The 16,631-nt window shown below is 44.1% G+C and overlaps 1 protein-coding gene across 1 annotated transcript; it reads left to right on the top strand.

Moving 5' to 3' along the window:
* Positions 1 to 913: 913 nt before the first annotated feature.
* LOC134286028 (uncharacterized) lies at positions 914 to 5,816 on the top strand. The gene is made up of 2 exons (XM_062847591.1): positions 914 to 927; positions 5,108 to 5,816. The coding sequence occupies exons 1-2, from the start codon at positions 914 to 916 to the stop codon at positions 5,814 to 5,816; spliced, it is 723 nt and encodes a 240-aa protein (XP_062703575.1).
* Positions 5,817 to 16,631: the final 10,815 nt, after the last annotated feature.

Below are 16,631 nucleotides of genomic sequence, written 5' to 3'. Positions count from 1 at the left end.
GGTTCCATTTCTCACGTGGGGATTCGCGGGCTCTAATCTAACGATTGCGATTCCCACACCATTTGCAATCTGCTGCTGTGACCAGTCAGCGGCGGCGTACCAATTTGATCCAGATCTCCACCTCTGTGTGACCAGAATTGTAATTATTTTATTTAAGTTCTCCGTGGCTTGAGCGAGCTTGAGCATGCGTGAAACTCCAGCCGAGAAAGATATTTTTGCAATTATCAATCACGATAATGATATAATATATGGTCATTATCATTAAACCCCGGTCGCATCACTTGGGTATTGAGCCGGCTGGGCTGCGTGGTCTCCAATGGCTTCGAGCCCTAGTCAGGGTAGCAAGCAACAAAAACTTCATCCCACCGAGGACTTCTGCACGCAGTTTTAAAACCTCTCGGAGTTAACCGTTTACTGCGCCGCGACTAGAACTGGTAGGTAATTATAATTGATTTAATGATGAGTTTATAAGTCTCACTGATCTCTCTAATGACCAACCGCATTGCTGTTGGTGACTCTCGGAAAGCACATTAATTAACTTTTATTATCACCCCCCGGCCCGGCCGATTCAGCAGACTTCGGAGAGACTGCAGAAGTGTCCTTTCAGCAGCAGCGTCACGAAATCACCTCACGTAAAACAGACAATCTGCCTCGTTTTGAAACGCGCTCTATCGCACTCGAAGGGTTCCACGCGTTTTATGGTTGCTCCCCGAGAACCCGGCCGGGTTGGAATGTGTGATTGAATGCCGTCCCTCTGCGCAGTCCGTTACGTACCTATGGGGTGGCAGGCTGGTGGCAGAAAGATTTTATGGCCGTAGGCAGAGTGAAACTTAGCTCACCGACAGAAAATTAATAAGTGTCTTGATGCGCCGTTCGAATCCATCTCTGCTCCGTCATAAAACCCACTCTGACAATGACGGATTCCCGGTAAGTGTTCTTCCAAGAAACGCAACTGAATTAATGACGGTGGTGGAGAGGCAAAAAAAACTTGAACGATAGCGCAACTTATGATCGATTTAGATATAGCCGGGAAGTGACACTAAAATGGTGGCTCCGAGCTGCGTTCAACCAATCAACCTTTCCAACTGCCATCAGCAGCAGCTGGGGAGAATTGGCATGAAATGCGTATGTGGGGATGAAACGACACAAAATACACCTGTATTAGTCCTCTGCGGACACGAGACCTTGACTATATTAAAAAGGACCTGAAAGTATTTGAAGTTTGCGAGTTTCATGCTAAGGACACTCTTCTACAAGAATACGGTGACTCTATGACTAAGTCTAGCATCCTGAAGGTAAACAAAAATGCTTGAAACAGAGTCCTTCGGGTCTGTGGAGCATTCTACAACCCTCTCCTCTAACTATACGACAACATCATCAGCGAACTTTACGATAGCCATGCACGGAGGCACAGATATCGCGGTTGATGATGTTCCTCATGATACTGATCGCACCGCGCTGATAGCGGGACCAAAAATTGCCATCTACGGTCGGGAGGTACAAATTGATTACTTCAAGTCCGACTACCTCCATCGTGTTCCTCTCAGTCCAGTCTGACGTCGGTGCCAAGCAGGCAGCCAATAACTCCTAGAGATCCCAAGATGATCGATGCTCGCGAGTGCTGATCATTTTTGCACGATCGCACCGCGGCAACTCAAATGTGTGAGAAATGTCGCCGGGTGGCAATCCTATATCCGAGAAGATGCAATCATGGTCGTAACCGCGCACAGGCGCAACCCAAAAACGGTCAGAACGTCAAAAGGCTGAATGTTTTGATCGTCGTCATCGGATCGCAGAAGAGCAAACATGGCCGCTCCGGATCGAGGATGATGATCGAAACCCTATCATTAGCGACCGACTGGGGAGGTTGGGCAAGATTTAATCCACCTGCCGGGCCCTTCGGACTACTGCGCACTATTTGGCAGCAGATTTGGGGCTCTGCTTTGGGACTATTTTTGTTTCAAGCGAAAAGACAAACTATACTTTGGTGGGTCCTGCTGGAGGGTTGAAGGTGTTTTCAAAGGAACCGCCCCATAATAGTGTCAATCTGCTGAGCAGTGTCGGCTTTATGGGCAAGGTTTAGCCCTGTAATCTGCGGCTGAAGACAGGGTATTTCCGGCGAAGATAAATATTTGTCTTACTGTTGGAGCTTTTTTGATATCTGGTAATCTTGAAAAAAAGTTGTGCAATCAGGAGTGTTTCTTTTTTTGGTTGATTTAATTACAGACTAGTGTAACCCCTCTATTAGAGTTTTTTCTTCTTAATTCTGGTGTAACGTTCTTCTCAACGTGTTTTATGAACACTTGCACAGCTATAATTCATTCATTTATTTAGCATTACATTACAACCATAATAAAACTGAATCAACAATTCTTCCCCACAATACACTAAGGTCTTTTTTCACACGATTTCTCGAATTAACACGATTTTTTACACGGATTCAGGAATTAACACGGGTTTTTCAACTTTCTCGCATTCAGTGTTCAGAAGCGAGCTCTTACTAAAAGGATGGAAGGAGATTTATGGGAAAGGGTTGCATGGGAGTTGAGGAGTGGTATGAGGTGGGGGCGGTTGATGATGTAAGAGGTCTGTAGGAAAGGGATGTGTGGAGGTGTGTGGAAGGGTATGTTTGGTGGAGAGGGGGGGGGTTAATACATGCGGGGCTAGGAGGGGTCAATGGGGGTTTTCCTAAAGGAGATTCCTAGAATATGGTTCTGTTAAGAACAAAATAAAAGATGTTTTAGGTTATCCAAGGACTTTCGCTAGTAAGCGCCTTAAGATCTACAAGCGTAATCGATGGATTGTAGTTACATTACTGAGACGGTGCAACATCCTGCAGGTCCTTAGAACATAGTTCTGTTCAGATGTAGTTTTCAAAGATATTCGAGGACCTTTAAGAACTTCCGCGAGTACAGACCTGAAAATCTACGAGCGTAATAAGTTAATTTTTGCTATATTACTGATGCGGTGTAACATACTACAGGTCCATGGAGCATAGTTCTAGAAGAAAAGTTGATTTCAAGGGAATCCAAGAACTTCCGCGAGTAAAGGCCTTATGATCTATAGGCGAAATTAATGGGTTATTGCTACATTACTGATGCAGTATGATCCTATAGGTCCATGGAGCATGGTTCAGTAAAAAAAACTCGGCGCACGGTTCTAGGTCACCCAGGCAATTATGGGCCTGAAGATCTACTAGCGTATTCAATCGATTGTTGTTACATCACTGATACGGTGTAAAACCATACAGATTAATGGAACATGGAGATGTAATTTTGCTTATAGATTTTGAGGCATTTACTCGCAGAAGTTGAATGCACTAGATCATCTTTGAAAATAACTTCTCTGCAGAACCATGCTCCATGGACCTTTACACCGAATTAGTAATAAAAAAAAATCCATTGATTACGCTTGTAGATATTAAACACTGTACTCGTGTGCTCGTGGAAATTCTGGATAACCTAGAACATCTTTGGAAAGTAGTTCTCTACAGAACCATGCTCCATGGACTTGTAGGATGTTGAAACGCATCAGTAATGTTACAATAATCTATTGATTAGGCTTGATTATGATCTTAAGACCTTTACTCGTGGAAGTTCTTGGATGACCTCGATCATCTTTGAAAATTATTTCTCAACAAAACTATGCTCCCTGGATCTATATAACGCTACACTGTATCAGTCAGATGACATCAAACCATTGATAACGCTTGTAGATCTTCAGGCCTTTACTCGTGGAAGTTCTTGGAGGACCTCGATCATCGTTGAAAAATATTTGTCTACCGAACTGTGCTCCCTGGACCTGAAGGACGCTACACTGTATCAGTAATTGTTCGGTCAAAATTGGTTTTAGGCGGAATTACTTAATAGCTTCCAACGTTTCGGCCCTTGGTTTGGGCCTTCCTCAGGGAGGTTATAGGCGTACCGCTAGCGTTTCATCGCCCTTTGTTGGGCTGTGGGCTGTCGGAATGGGTTTTGTGGTTTGTCTGATTTTGGATGGTGGTTTCCGACAGCCCATAGCCCAGCAAAGGGCGATAAAATGCTAGCGGTACGCCTATAACCTCCCTGAGGAAGGCCCAAACCAAGGGCCGAAACGTTGGAAGCTATTAAGTAATTCCGCCTAAAACCAATTTTGACCGGAAATAGCCAATAACAGAGGGACAATTTATAAAAACCCTGGTCGCATTCCAAATAGCTGTATCAGTAATGTGGCAACAAACTATTGATAACGCTTGTAGATCTTCAGGCCTTTACTTGTGGAAGTTCTTGGATGACCTCGATCATCTTTGAAAATTATTTCTCAACAGATCTGTGCTCCCTGGATCTGTATAACGCTACACTGTATCAGTAATGTGGCAACAAACCATTGATTACGCTTGTAGATCTAAAGGCCTTAACTCGCAGAAGTTCATGAAAGACCAAGCATATCTTTGGAAATGAATTGTTTTCAGCACAATGCTCTGGGATGTTACAACGCATCGGAATTTGTAGGTCTTCAGGCCTTCAGGAAATTCTTGGAGATCAAAATTGGAGGTCAGGTTTGAAAATAATTTATTTACAGAACTATGCTCCATAGACTCCATAGGATGTTGCATCGGAACAGTAATGTAACAACAATCAATCGCTTACGCTCGTTGATATTAAAGCCTTTACTCGCGAAAGTTCTTGGGTGTCTTAGAACATCTTACTCTACACCATCTTGCTCCACGGACCTGTGGAGTGTTGACAGTCTCCTTGATCCTTCGCTTCGTCCTTCTAAACAGTCCTTAACACCCCGAAATTTCCTCTGCGGTCTTCCTTGGAAACAGTATGCACTCTGCTCCCCATAACCCATCCCTTGTCCCCTTCCCCATTAACCCCTAGATTCAACCCTTACTACTACCCCCTCCCTTTCCGTATTAACTCTCTAAAACAATCCTCGGATATCTGAAGGTGAGGACATTTCAAATATTTTCAGATTTTCCTCAGTTTTTTTACACGGATTTCCCAAGTCACGAGTAGCGCCTCTGGAAAGCCTCCAGATGAAAAAGACGAAGATGAGATGTTCTCGGCACTCTTGCTGAGTCATCTGTATGAGAAATACAACCGGGTCCACCCGAACATTGCAGCGTACTTCTGGACAGGCTCGATGATTATAAAGTGCTGTTTGGCTTCGCTACCCTCTCGGCGTCAAACCGCGTGTCGGAGATGAAGGACCTAACCAAGGATGGAGTTTGGGGCCATGTTCCAGACACTGAGAACCCGGCAGATCTTATCTCTCGTGGCATGTCGCCAGCACACCTTCAATACCAAACACTTTGGATCGTTGGCTCAGGACCAAAACAGTTCTGGCTGCATACAGACGATGCTTCCAGCATCGAATTAGACGCATCAATTCTAGAAGAACGCCCGACACCCGCCTTTCCAGTTCAAGCAGTACCTCCAAGCGAAATCTTCGGAGAACGTTCGTCGTTCACGGAGCTCGTCCGTATCGTGGCACTGTTGCTTCGACCTCGGCACAACTCGCAAAATTGCAATCGGTCGCCCAGGAAAACTGGTTCCCTGACGCTCGACGAACAGGAACAGGCAACTATCGCTCTAGTTCGATTGTCCCAGCAGGAATGCTGCCCACAAGAGCTAAAAGAGTTGCCCAAGAGAGGATCTGTCCACGACTCGTCCAATATCGTTACATTGCATCCACAACTCTGTGACGGCTTGATGCGTGTCGGCGGCCGGCTCTCTGAGGCATCGATATCGTCCGGTCGCAGGCATCCCTACATTCTACACCACAAGCACCCTCTCGCGACAAGCTGTTCTACGCTGGTAAGCAACTGTTGATCTCTGCGATTCGCGGAAAGTTCTGGCCTGTTCACATCCACAGTGAGGCAAGAAAGGTGATATACCGTTCATGAACGTCGGCGTGGACTATTGCGGTCCATTCCAAGTCAATTACCCCAATCATCGAGCGAGTCCAGTGAAATGCTACGTAGCGATTTTTGTCTGCCTACACTCAGGTAAATAACCTTAAGATTTCCATAAGGCCCAACTTATGAATCGGCCTTTAAATAATTCATAATGATTCGGATGAATTTCATAAGGTCACTCTATGACGTAAAATAGTCTCACAGCTTGGGATTTATTCTTGTTTAGCAACATGGTATACTCAAGCGTCGGTAGCCGCGTGGATAAAACACGGACTCGATGATCCCGACGGTCATGGATCAAATCCAGTCTGCATCAATTTAAGACTTTTTTGTTCTTTTCATAAAGTCTATCTTATGAAATTAGTCATAGCAAGCACGATCAATTTTCATAAGGTGGCATCCATAAGAATAAGTTATAGCAAATTTTCATAAGGTTCGCTGAGTGTAGTAGTGAAGGCCGTCCATCTGGAGCTGCCCAACCACCCAAGCGTTCCTAGCAGCGCTGAAACGGGAGCTGATTGAGCTGCATCAACACTTCCACGACCAGAACTTCCAAGAGAAACTCATAAAGGACACCAGTTCCGAAGGCATCGAGTTTCCATCCCTTCCCGTACGCCAAACTTCGGTGGTCTTTGGGAGGCGTAGGTCAAGTCATTTAAGGGACACTTCAAAAAGGCTGTGGAACAAAGGTGTTGAAGGTGGACTGCATAGGCGCAGATCGAAGCGGTCCTCAACTCACATCCGCTAACCCCAACCAGCAGCGATCCCAGCGATTTCGACCCAGCGATTTGGACCAAACAGCGAAACAATATTCGTATCGGCACGATGGTCCTACCTACTCAAGAACCAGAACGCCCTCCTCTAAAGTGCACTTAGGCAGGGTCGTTAATGTCTTCGAAGGGTCGGACGACAACATTCGTGTCGTCACGGTCCGCACTAAAGACGGATGCTTCGATAGAGGAATATCGAAAGTCTGTCCTATCCGAGACAACGAAGAGAGCAATCATCTTTCACCCGCATAAGTCACTCGCCGTGTGCACACTGGTGTTACGTACAAGTTTTTGTCAAGTCGTCTCGAGAGCAATCAAGGTCAAATTTTTTATCGTCTGTGGATGTCTTGTGTACGTCATTTGGTATGGTGAAGGTCTCGGCGCACAAGGTGTCGGCGGTGACCACAGGGTCATTGCAAGATTCAAGCAAAAACATTTTCATTTCATTGAGGCTTATTTTTAAGCTGAATAGTGTTGCTTACAGCGACACAAGTGTACATTTTGTGAACTAAAGTTCGGTAAATTACTTAAAAGTTAGGCTGTAAAGCATGCTATTCATCTTCCTTCAAAAAAAAAAATGTATGGACAAAAGTCTATGATGGGGGGGAGGGGGATGTGTCTGAGATGGCCAAAAATGAGTCTACGTAGTTTATGGACAGCGCCTAAGATGTTAGTTCACAGCAATGTTTTCCCCAGAGAATGTGTGAATAATTCATAATGAAGTTCTTTTGAAAAAAATCTATATTTATTCGTATTGGAACCGCATAAACACAAGCAAAATAGAAACAAGAGCATCAGAGCACTTGGTCTTCATTTTATTTTTTCTTCTACACCCAAATTCCCGATTCCTCTAACCTCAAACATAAATGGAAAACAAAATAACCAAAATGCGCGAAAACATAGATATCCGACTCCAACAACCAAATCATGCGGCGAGGATCTCTAAATATTGTGGTGGATGCACAATGCCAGCGAGGAGAATGTCTAATTTATGGCGGTCGGTCCGGTCGGTGGGTTACTTTTTATCGGGGTTTCTGCTTTGATTGCGACTGCTGCTGACTGACTGCCGTGCCGGCTGTTGTGTTGTGGTGGCTGGGTTGGTCGGGTTCTTCGGTCTCGCTCCTTTTTTTTTAGCTCGGACCGGTCACTTTGGCAGGGGAAAACAAATGGCGACGCAGCAAGATGCCCCGGACCTTTGTGCTCTAAAACCGGGAGAATAGAAAATCACGAAAGAAAAAAAAATCGAGGGGTTTCCAGCTGGCAGCACTGCCGCTGAGTTTCGCTGCGGTATGCGGTACACCTTAATTTTTGCCGGGGTTCAACGTAACCAATTCCGTTCGGGGCTTTTGTTCTGGATTCTAAAATTGCTTGCTTTCCTGTTGTTGGGCTCAATTTGCCGCAGCAATTCAATTTTCTCTGCACTTGCTGCAGCATGTGGTCCGGAGTCCGGTGCCGCTGCCACCGCTGCTGTGGTGGTTGGTTGTTCCTCTTCTAAATAATTGAACGCCACGTGAGGAGCTGTGATTAGATCACGGAAGGTTGCCCTCACATGTCCAGAGTAAATTGAGTAAAGGGAGTACAAAGTAAATATTTGGTCATGAAATATGCAGGGATTCCTGTTATGGTAGTGCTGCAGCATGGGCTGCTCCAAATAAATTCCCTTCATTCGATCACGCGATTTGGTTAGCTAACTATTTCATTGCAGCATGTGGACGAATAATGTGGTTATATTGGCAGATAATTAGATAATCTTCAGAAAAATTGTATGATGCGGCAGAAGATTTGAGCTGTTGCTTTGGGCATTTTTGCTGAAGATTTGAAACTTGAAATTTTTATTTTTTATCATGAACAGGTTGGATATCAAAAAGGATCAGGCTTTCTACATCATCAATGAATCTTAAAATCATCCACCGAAGGTTGTCTTAGTGTACAAGTTTTAAGATGATGCACTTGGTGCACTACAAGGACTTGCCGATAGCAAAAGGTTTCCGTCTCCTAAAGATCTTAATCAAAACAAAAAACTTGAATAAACTTATGCTCTTTATTTAATAACCACAAAGAGAAGTTTGAAGAGGAATCTTCCATGTAATAATCATTTCTTTACGTTAAAATCCTTAACATACCAATCATGAGGTATCACCCGCAATTTCCTTCAAGTTTACTAACTGCTATCTGCATCACATACCAGTCTGAAACTACTAATTATTTTATTAAAAACTACCTGTCCCAGACACCACTCAATAAGCACTTTAAAAACTGTAACCAGCAAACGCCACGATCAACTATATATTATTTAATCACCATCCTCTTAATGTTTGAGGTTTCAGATTCTTGTTAGCGACGACGTCGCCTCAGCCTGACTCTGCTCTGACACACGTCGTCGTCGAACGGAAAGTATAGGGGTACCTCTCCACACAGTCCTCGGGGGCTGCAAGTTGGCAAGTAGTCAAGTCAACTTGTTCTACTCTGCGCACAGCGAAGTTGGTGACGAGAGGGTTTTCATCAACGAGCCTCGACAGTTGGCGGGTACCGAGTTTCTGCACCTCACTCGATTAAGAGATTGCGCTGTTTGATTATATCTTCGAACCAGCTTTGCTGTTGCAGCCTTGTCTTACCGGAATTCCCTGCTCGACCCTCGCCCGGTGTGCTGCTGTTGTAGCGACCGTTGTTCAACTCGAATGGAAGAAAAAAAAGTTGGCGTGACGAGTGTTGTATAGTGAAGATGTCGTTTCGGCAAGGTAAAAAGGGTATTAACATTTAATTATCGCCAATTACCTGGTTGAGTGTGTGTTTGAGAGCTGCTTACGAGAAGGGCACCACTAAGTATTGAGGGCTGTTAATGCACCACGATTCGAAGACTAAGCGATTCGCGACTGAGCTGAGTACTAATTATGTGGTGCCCTGCAAAGTTGCTAAAGAAGCGGTTAATCGTTTTCCAGTTTAGAGTCCAGTTCAGTCCGAGAGCTCAATGGCCCTTACATGAACACTGGGCGGCGTAATTGGGTGTTTATTAGCCTTGGAATGGCACTGTGAGTGACACTTTGTTCTGACATGGCTGATTATTGGGTGACAATAAGTTTGCAGGCACTTTGGTTCGAAATCGATAAATTTTAGAGTTTTTGAATGCAACAGTTGCAGTGATCATTAGAATAGCTATTTGTTATATTAACCTAACCTCATCAATCAGACTAAGGCCTGAGCGTCCTTTGCTGTACGTAAGAACCGTCTCCATTCGACTTGGTCCATGGCTGTGTGTATCCAGTTCCGCACTCTGCGAAGGGCCCGAAAATCGTCCTCCACTTGATAGATCCACCTAGCTCGCAGCGCACCACGTCTTCTTGTACAGGTCCGATGACTCTCAAGAACAATTTTAGTCGGGTTACTATCTGAAATCCTGATGACGAGACCCACCTACCGTAGCTCCCCGATTTTCGCGGTGGGGACAATGGTTGGTTCTGTCAGCAGCTGATGCAGCTCGTGGTTCATTCGCCTTCTCCAAGTCCCGTCTTCCATCTGCACTCCGCCGCGCCGTAGATGGTACGCAGCACCTCCCGTTCGAAAACTCCAAGGGCGCGTTGATCCTTCGCACGTAGGGTCCATGTTTCGTGCCCATAGAGGATTACCGGTCTAATCAGCGTTTTGTAGATAGTTAACGTCGTGTTACTGCGAACTTTATTCGATCGTTGAGTTCTGCCTAGTCCAAAGTAAGCACGATTTCCTGCCAAAACCCGCCTCTGAATTTTTATGTTAGTGTCGTTGTCCGCGGTCATCAGTGAGCCCAAGTACACGAATTCTTCAACCGCCTCGATTTCATCACCGTCGATATAAATTCGGGGTGGCGGGCGCGAAGATTCTTCCCTGGAGCCCTTTGTCATCATGTACTTTGTCTTCGACACATTATTTACTAATCCGATTCGCCTGGCTTCACTCTCTAGTCGGATGTACGTTCCACCATCGTCTCAAATTTGCGAGCTATAATATCAATACCATCAACGAAACCAAGCAGCTGAACGGATTTCGTGAAAATTGTCCCACTTGTACTTATTCCCGCTCCCTTCATTACACCCTCTACAGTAGTGTTGAACAGCAAGTACGAAAGACCATCACCTTGCCGTAACCCTCTAAGAGATACGAAGGGACTCGAGAGTCACCTCACTCGATCCATCGTCATCTTGATCAATCGTATCCGTTTATCTGGAAATCCGAATTCGTGCATAATCTGCCATAACTGGTCTCGATCGATTGTATCATACGCTGATTTGAAACATATGAACAAGTGATGTGTGGGCACGTTGTATTCACGGCATTTCTGTAACACGTGGTGCGTTCACCCATGAATCCAGCCTGATGTTGCCCCACGAACTCTCTTGCAATCGGTGATAGACGGCGGCATAAAATTTGAGAGAGTATCTTGTAGGCAGCGCTCAGTAGTGTGTTCGCGTGATAGATCCCACAATCCAACTTGTCACCCTTTTTTGTAGATGGGACACACGATACCTTCCATCTATTCCTCCGGTAATACTTCCTCCTCCCAAATATTGGTAATGACCCAGTGTAGTGCTCTCACCAGTGCTTCTCCACCATATTTTAAGGTATGCGCACAGCAAAATCTAGCCAAAATAAATCAAGCAGTAATAATGCATTCTAACTTATTCCCAAACCAGAAGCATTTCATCATAAAAAAGCATTAATTTACTTTAAATCAACATCAAGACATTGTTGATTGGACTTATTATATCCGTCATCTCAAGCTTTGCGCTTGAGTCCTTGCGTAAAGTTTTGCACAGTACCTTCGATCGCTTGCCAAGAAATTTTTACCACATTTATGTCAAAATCAATCTTATTTTTCGATGAAAGCTGCCTTTCTTGACATTTTTTGAAGGTTCCAATTCACGGTTACTCAATATTGTTTAATTGGGTTGAGTTTTGAGGTGTATGAAATATTACGATTTTAGAAAAAATGCGGTACAATTTCCACATAGTTTTCTGCATACAAACGCAAGGATTCTCCACCATAAGCAGGGCACAAAAATCAATCCAAATCAATACACAATATCAAAGCTTTTAAAAAAGGTATGCCAGCCATTTTTTCCGACATTTCCCGTAGTGAAAAAGATGATTTGGTGTACATGTATTTTTGATAGTTCGGTTTTTCAAACCACAAATTCATATTGTTGACCAAACTATGCATTTCTTGCTAAACTTTGATTATTTCTTGGTCTTAAGTTAATCTGCAACCTTTCCACGTGGCAATGATTTATATAACCGAATACTTGAAAGCTAACTCAAGTCTGCGGGGATGATCGTGTTAATGTACATTGTCAGATTTTCAGCACGTTTGTGCAAAAACTTTTCGAGGACTTGTTAATCCCTTGACTCTATTTTAAATACAATGTGAAAATATCACCCGAAGGAAATATTTTTCGATTCCTTACACAATAAGCTTTCATTTGCGCCATAGGTTGCCACGATTCGTTGAAAATTGTAAAAATTCTATCCAAAATGCGGTGGCTAGATTTTGCTGTGTGCCTTAGTAACACGCTTGATAGTTGATCAGCTCCAGCGGCTTTGTTGTTTTTCAACCGGCTAACCTCCAATCTCTTGGAGATTAGGGGCTGGAAATCTTTCGTCCTGCGCACGTATTCCTAGATCTGTTATCGCGCCACCTTCGGTGCTTGCAACGTCGCCATTGAGGTGCTCATCGTAATGCTGCCGCCACCTCTCAACCACTTCACGCTCGCTCGTGAGAAGATTCCCGTGATTGTCTCGACACATGTCGGCTTGTGGCACAAAGCCTTTGCCGAGCGGTTCAGTTTTTCGTAGAACTTCCATGTATCCTTAGCGCGCTACAGCTCTTCCATCGCTTCGCGATCTCGTTCTTCCTGATGGCCTGACAGCCATCTTCAAATGTAGCTGCACCAAACTGCTCTTCCGTTGGTAGGGCCACTGCTAACTGCTGCTCGTAGTCTTGAGCCACTTCTACGTAACGCAGCCACTCGCTGTTGAGCCGCGGCGTTCGACTTCGACACGTGGTAATAACCTTAAAAGTTTTAAGTGCATGCATACAGCGACCAGTGATCCGAATCTATATTCGCACTGCGGTATGTACGGACATTGGTTATGTCTGAGAAAATTTGGCGTCGATTAGAACGTGGTCGATTTGATTTTCTGCTTGATGGTCGGATGATCTCCAGGTAGCTTAATGGATACATCATGTCCTACGAAACCAAGTGACTTGCAATTCTCTGTTCCAAGTTTCCAATTGTAGTCCTTTTTTCGTTGCGTGGGTCTTATTGGGGCTACGCCAATACTACTGTCTCGCCGGAGGGTCACCGTGCCAGTTCTGTTTAGCATCCCAAATAACACTGGGACGACCATTGAGATGGAGCTATTTCTTTGAATCTAAGTGGGCGTGATGCAGTTTTTCTTAACCAGCCACTGAATGCTAGAGCAGGCGCTGTTTCAGCGATGATGAACAGACGCTCGGTACGTACCTCCTCAATCTTGCTGAAGTCAGAAGGACAACATTACCCAGACTGCACTACCAGCTAAGCACACAACTCTTAGCTGGCGGTCTTCTTGTACCGACTTTTCGAACCCTCTAAGCAGAATACCCTCTTCGAATGAGTGTAATCAGTTTCGTACCCTAGTTCGTACCTTTTAATTCCGCCCTATGCTGCTTATCCTTTGACAGATACGCGTATTTCGTCTACCACTTGTAATCTTCCTCAGTGTCAGTTATCCACTCTGGATAACTGACACTGAGGAAGATTACAAGTGGTAGTCGAAATACGCGTATCTGTCAAAGGATAACCAACATAGGGCGGAATTAAAAGGTACGAAACTGATTACACTCATTCGATAACGGTATTTGTCATCGCTTGACCCGTGGAAGCATGAGGTAGGAACTTGTGAGGATCGCAGCACTGAATCGTCAACTTTCAGCATTGAACAATTCTCAGTAATTGAATAAGATGACAGTCCTAGACAAACGCCATATCGAGGGTACGTTATATCGAAGATTACCTGTATCATGTTCCTGTACCGATTTTTCGAACCCTTTAGAATACCCTCTTCGAATGAGTGTAATCAGCTTTGTACCTTTTAATTCCGCTCTCCTACTAGAGGATTCATTTTTCAATAATGATTCGACAGTAATGGTAATATATACAATGCCGTTTAATTTGTATGGAAAGCCAATGCAAATGTAACAAGTTCACATTCGTATTCCTACAAAAAAAAATGCAGTCCACAATATGTAACCTTAACTCATACATGAAGTGCACACATGACATACTAATAATCGATAATTTATTTGTCAAATGATTGTCTGTTCCCGGTTAATAATACATAATGCCAACGACGACAAAGTCAATTCCATTTCAATGCTTTCGTTTCGTTGGATCGGGTGGAGGCTCTTCACGTCGAAGAATAAGCCAAAGAGACCTCCCCTCACCGCGGCGAGGAGGAGAAACAAAACCGACAATGTTCGACTTGACTGCCATTCAACTCCGATCTGAAGTAGCCAAAAGGCAGAAGGGGAGCTCGATCAGAACGTCGACGACTGCGACTCCTCCAGCGCAGACATTCAATTGTAATGATCTTGCGGTGGCTTCCAGTGCTCAGTCTGGGGAACTTCAATTGAAAGAAGGTGGGGACAAAAGGGAGACACATAAAAAACGACACAATACAATTGGCTACATGTCAATCAAAGTTTGCTACCGTAAATCTTGCGTGAGATTTCAATGACGATCGATCGGAATCAATTTGCGCAAGTTGTTCAGCACTTTCTGCTACACCACATCCGAAGTGAGGGGACAAAGTTGAAGCCATTTCCCCGCCGCCATCGCACTGCATTCCGCGCTAACTTTACCATTACCAACCGGCCGTTGGCGTTGTTGGGTTGGGACAGGAAAGAATGCACATTCCGACGAACAGAGCAGCTGAATACGATCAGTTGAAAGCAATGTTTCATCGCCGCTATTCTTATGTTGTCCCCGTGGGTTCTTTCCGTCTACCTGCTGGCCATCGTTTCTTCCACCGACCGACCGACAATCGGTGGCCATAAATTAATGGAGGACATCATATTTCCTCTTTTGTTATCGAAACGGGCAGCTCTCATCGGGGACCGCTGCCGAGCCGACCGACCAGAACGTCCAATTGAATCGACCAACCAACCAACCAAAAGGGACCGTGGGTTGATTGGTACAGAATCGAAGGAAAAAAGAACACGATACCGCCTTTTATTAGTTTCCTACGGTTTTCTATGTTTTATGTCGCTGTGAGAAACATGGAATCCAGATCAAGGTTACACGCTGAACTGAATCTACACATAACAAAATGAGATTTACACTTGTCAATATGAAGTCAAAGCAACAGAAAACCTTGCATTTCCGAGAGAATGCTTGCATCGCTATATTTCGCTGTATCTGAAGTAATTTTGAAAAACATAGTTTGCGATAAGTCTTATGACTTTAGATCCCAGGTAACCAGTAAGCAGTTAAAGTGGCATTTATTTAGCACTATATGCGTATTTGCAGCAGGTTATTTAATGCCATATACGGCAGGCGCCATAATTTCAGTTTAAATGCAGGTTTTGACCCAGTATACGGCTGATTAAATGCTTAACTTTCCTGTCCCTCCGTTTGTCAAAAATAAAAACAATTTTCCCCTGCTTATTTTCCCCGCTTCATACCTATTCTCTTCCCTTTCTCTTCTCATTTTTTTTTTGTCTCGCTCTCTTGTGCAACTTGGGGCACGTTATGGTAGATTGTTAGTGTTTTTTTTGCTAATTTTTCCGAAACCGGGATTCGATCCCTCGACCCTCGGGTTAATGATGGATCAGAATCGTGCTACAGTATAAGCTTAAGGACAAACGTATTGAAATCCCGCTTCAGCAGAGCATCAGAATTTCAAACGCACAAATCTCAAGAAGCTAGCTTCAAACAATAGTGCATTTTATTATTCTGTTCTTGCTCACTTGTAATAAGCTTAAAATAAGAAGCTCAGGTGTACTGGTTTTTTTTACGAAGAGATTTGTGCTTTCGAATTTGTGAGTAGGTGCCAAAGTTGGCCATTGTGGTGGCCATTTTGGGATTCTAACTAGTCTGTCCTTAAGTTAATCAGATAATGTGCGTTGATTTTTTGATCTAAAATGGCCGAAAGCGAAGCTCACCCGTAACGTGGGTAGATCACCTTAGAATGGTGCGTTGCGGTGTAAGATCTACCAAATCAAATTTTGATCTTGATATTTACCGTATTAATACATATTCCAAGATCAAAATTTGATGCTTTTTTTTGTGTTTTGTAGTTAATTTTGTATCAATGTACTGCTAATCAACATTTTATTTCAGCAGGTTTGAGGTAAATTAATCGTATGATATAAATAATGTTGTAAAAATATGCAACTGTGGCGAGCGTATCACTAATATGTAGCTTATTTGACGTACGATGTTAATATTATTTTATATTTCAGTTCAGATTATCAACCGAAGAATCTGGTAATTCAACCAAATGCCATCAAGACGACGAGGAATCCAGGATGAATCGGGCAGACAACGGATTCGAAGAAGACTAACAATGGTGTGCCTGAACGTTGACCAAGCGTATCATCTGGAGTTTACCCTTCCACTAACAACACCCAAATTCCCGTGACACCTAGGCCTGAGAGATCGTAGAGTTGTCTACATTTTTCATAGGTGTCCAAAACTAACCATCCTTTCCCATTCCTCAGCAGTCGCAAGGACGTGGCCAGGACAGTGCTCGACCATTGGAGGATTGCGTCAGTCTTGTCTAAGAGTCAGAGATTAGTCCCAAATCTTTGTGCTTTGGTTCGGACGGGAAGGAGGCAACCCTCATAACAGCGGTCTAGGACTGTACCACCTACGAATTTGTGCGACTCGCTTAATGCTAATGCTAATGCTAAAATGGCCGAAAGCGAAGCTATTCCTAAATGAGTT

Source organism: Aedes albopictus, chromosome 2 (assembly GCF_035046485.1).
Source record: "Aedes albopictus strain Foshan chromosome 2, AalbF5, whole genome shotgun sequence".
In the NCBI taxonomy this organism is placed as follows: Eukaryota; Metazoa; Arthropoda; class Insecta; order Diptera; family Culicidae; genus Aedes; species Aedes albopictus.
Note: the sequence above shows the minus strand (reverse complement) of the source record. Positions and strands in the feature narration are given on the sequence as shown.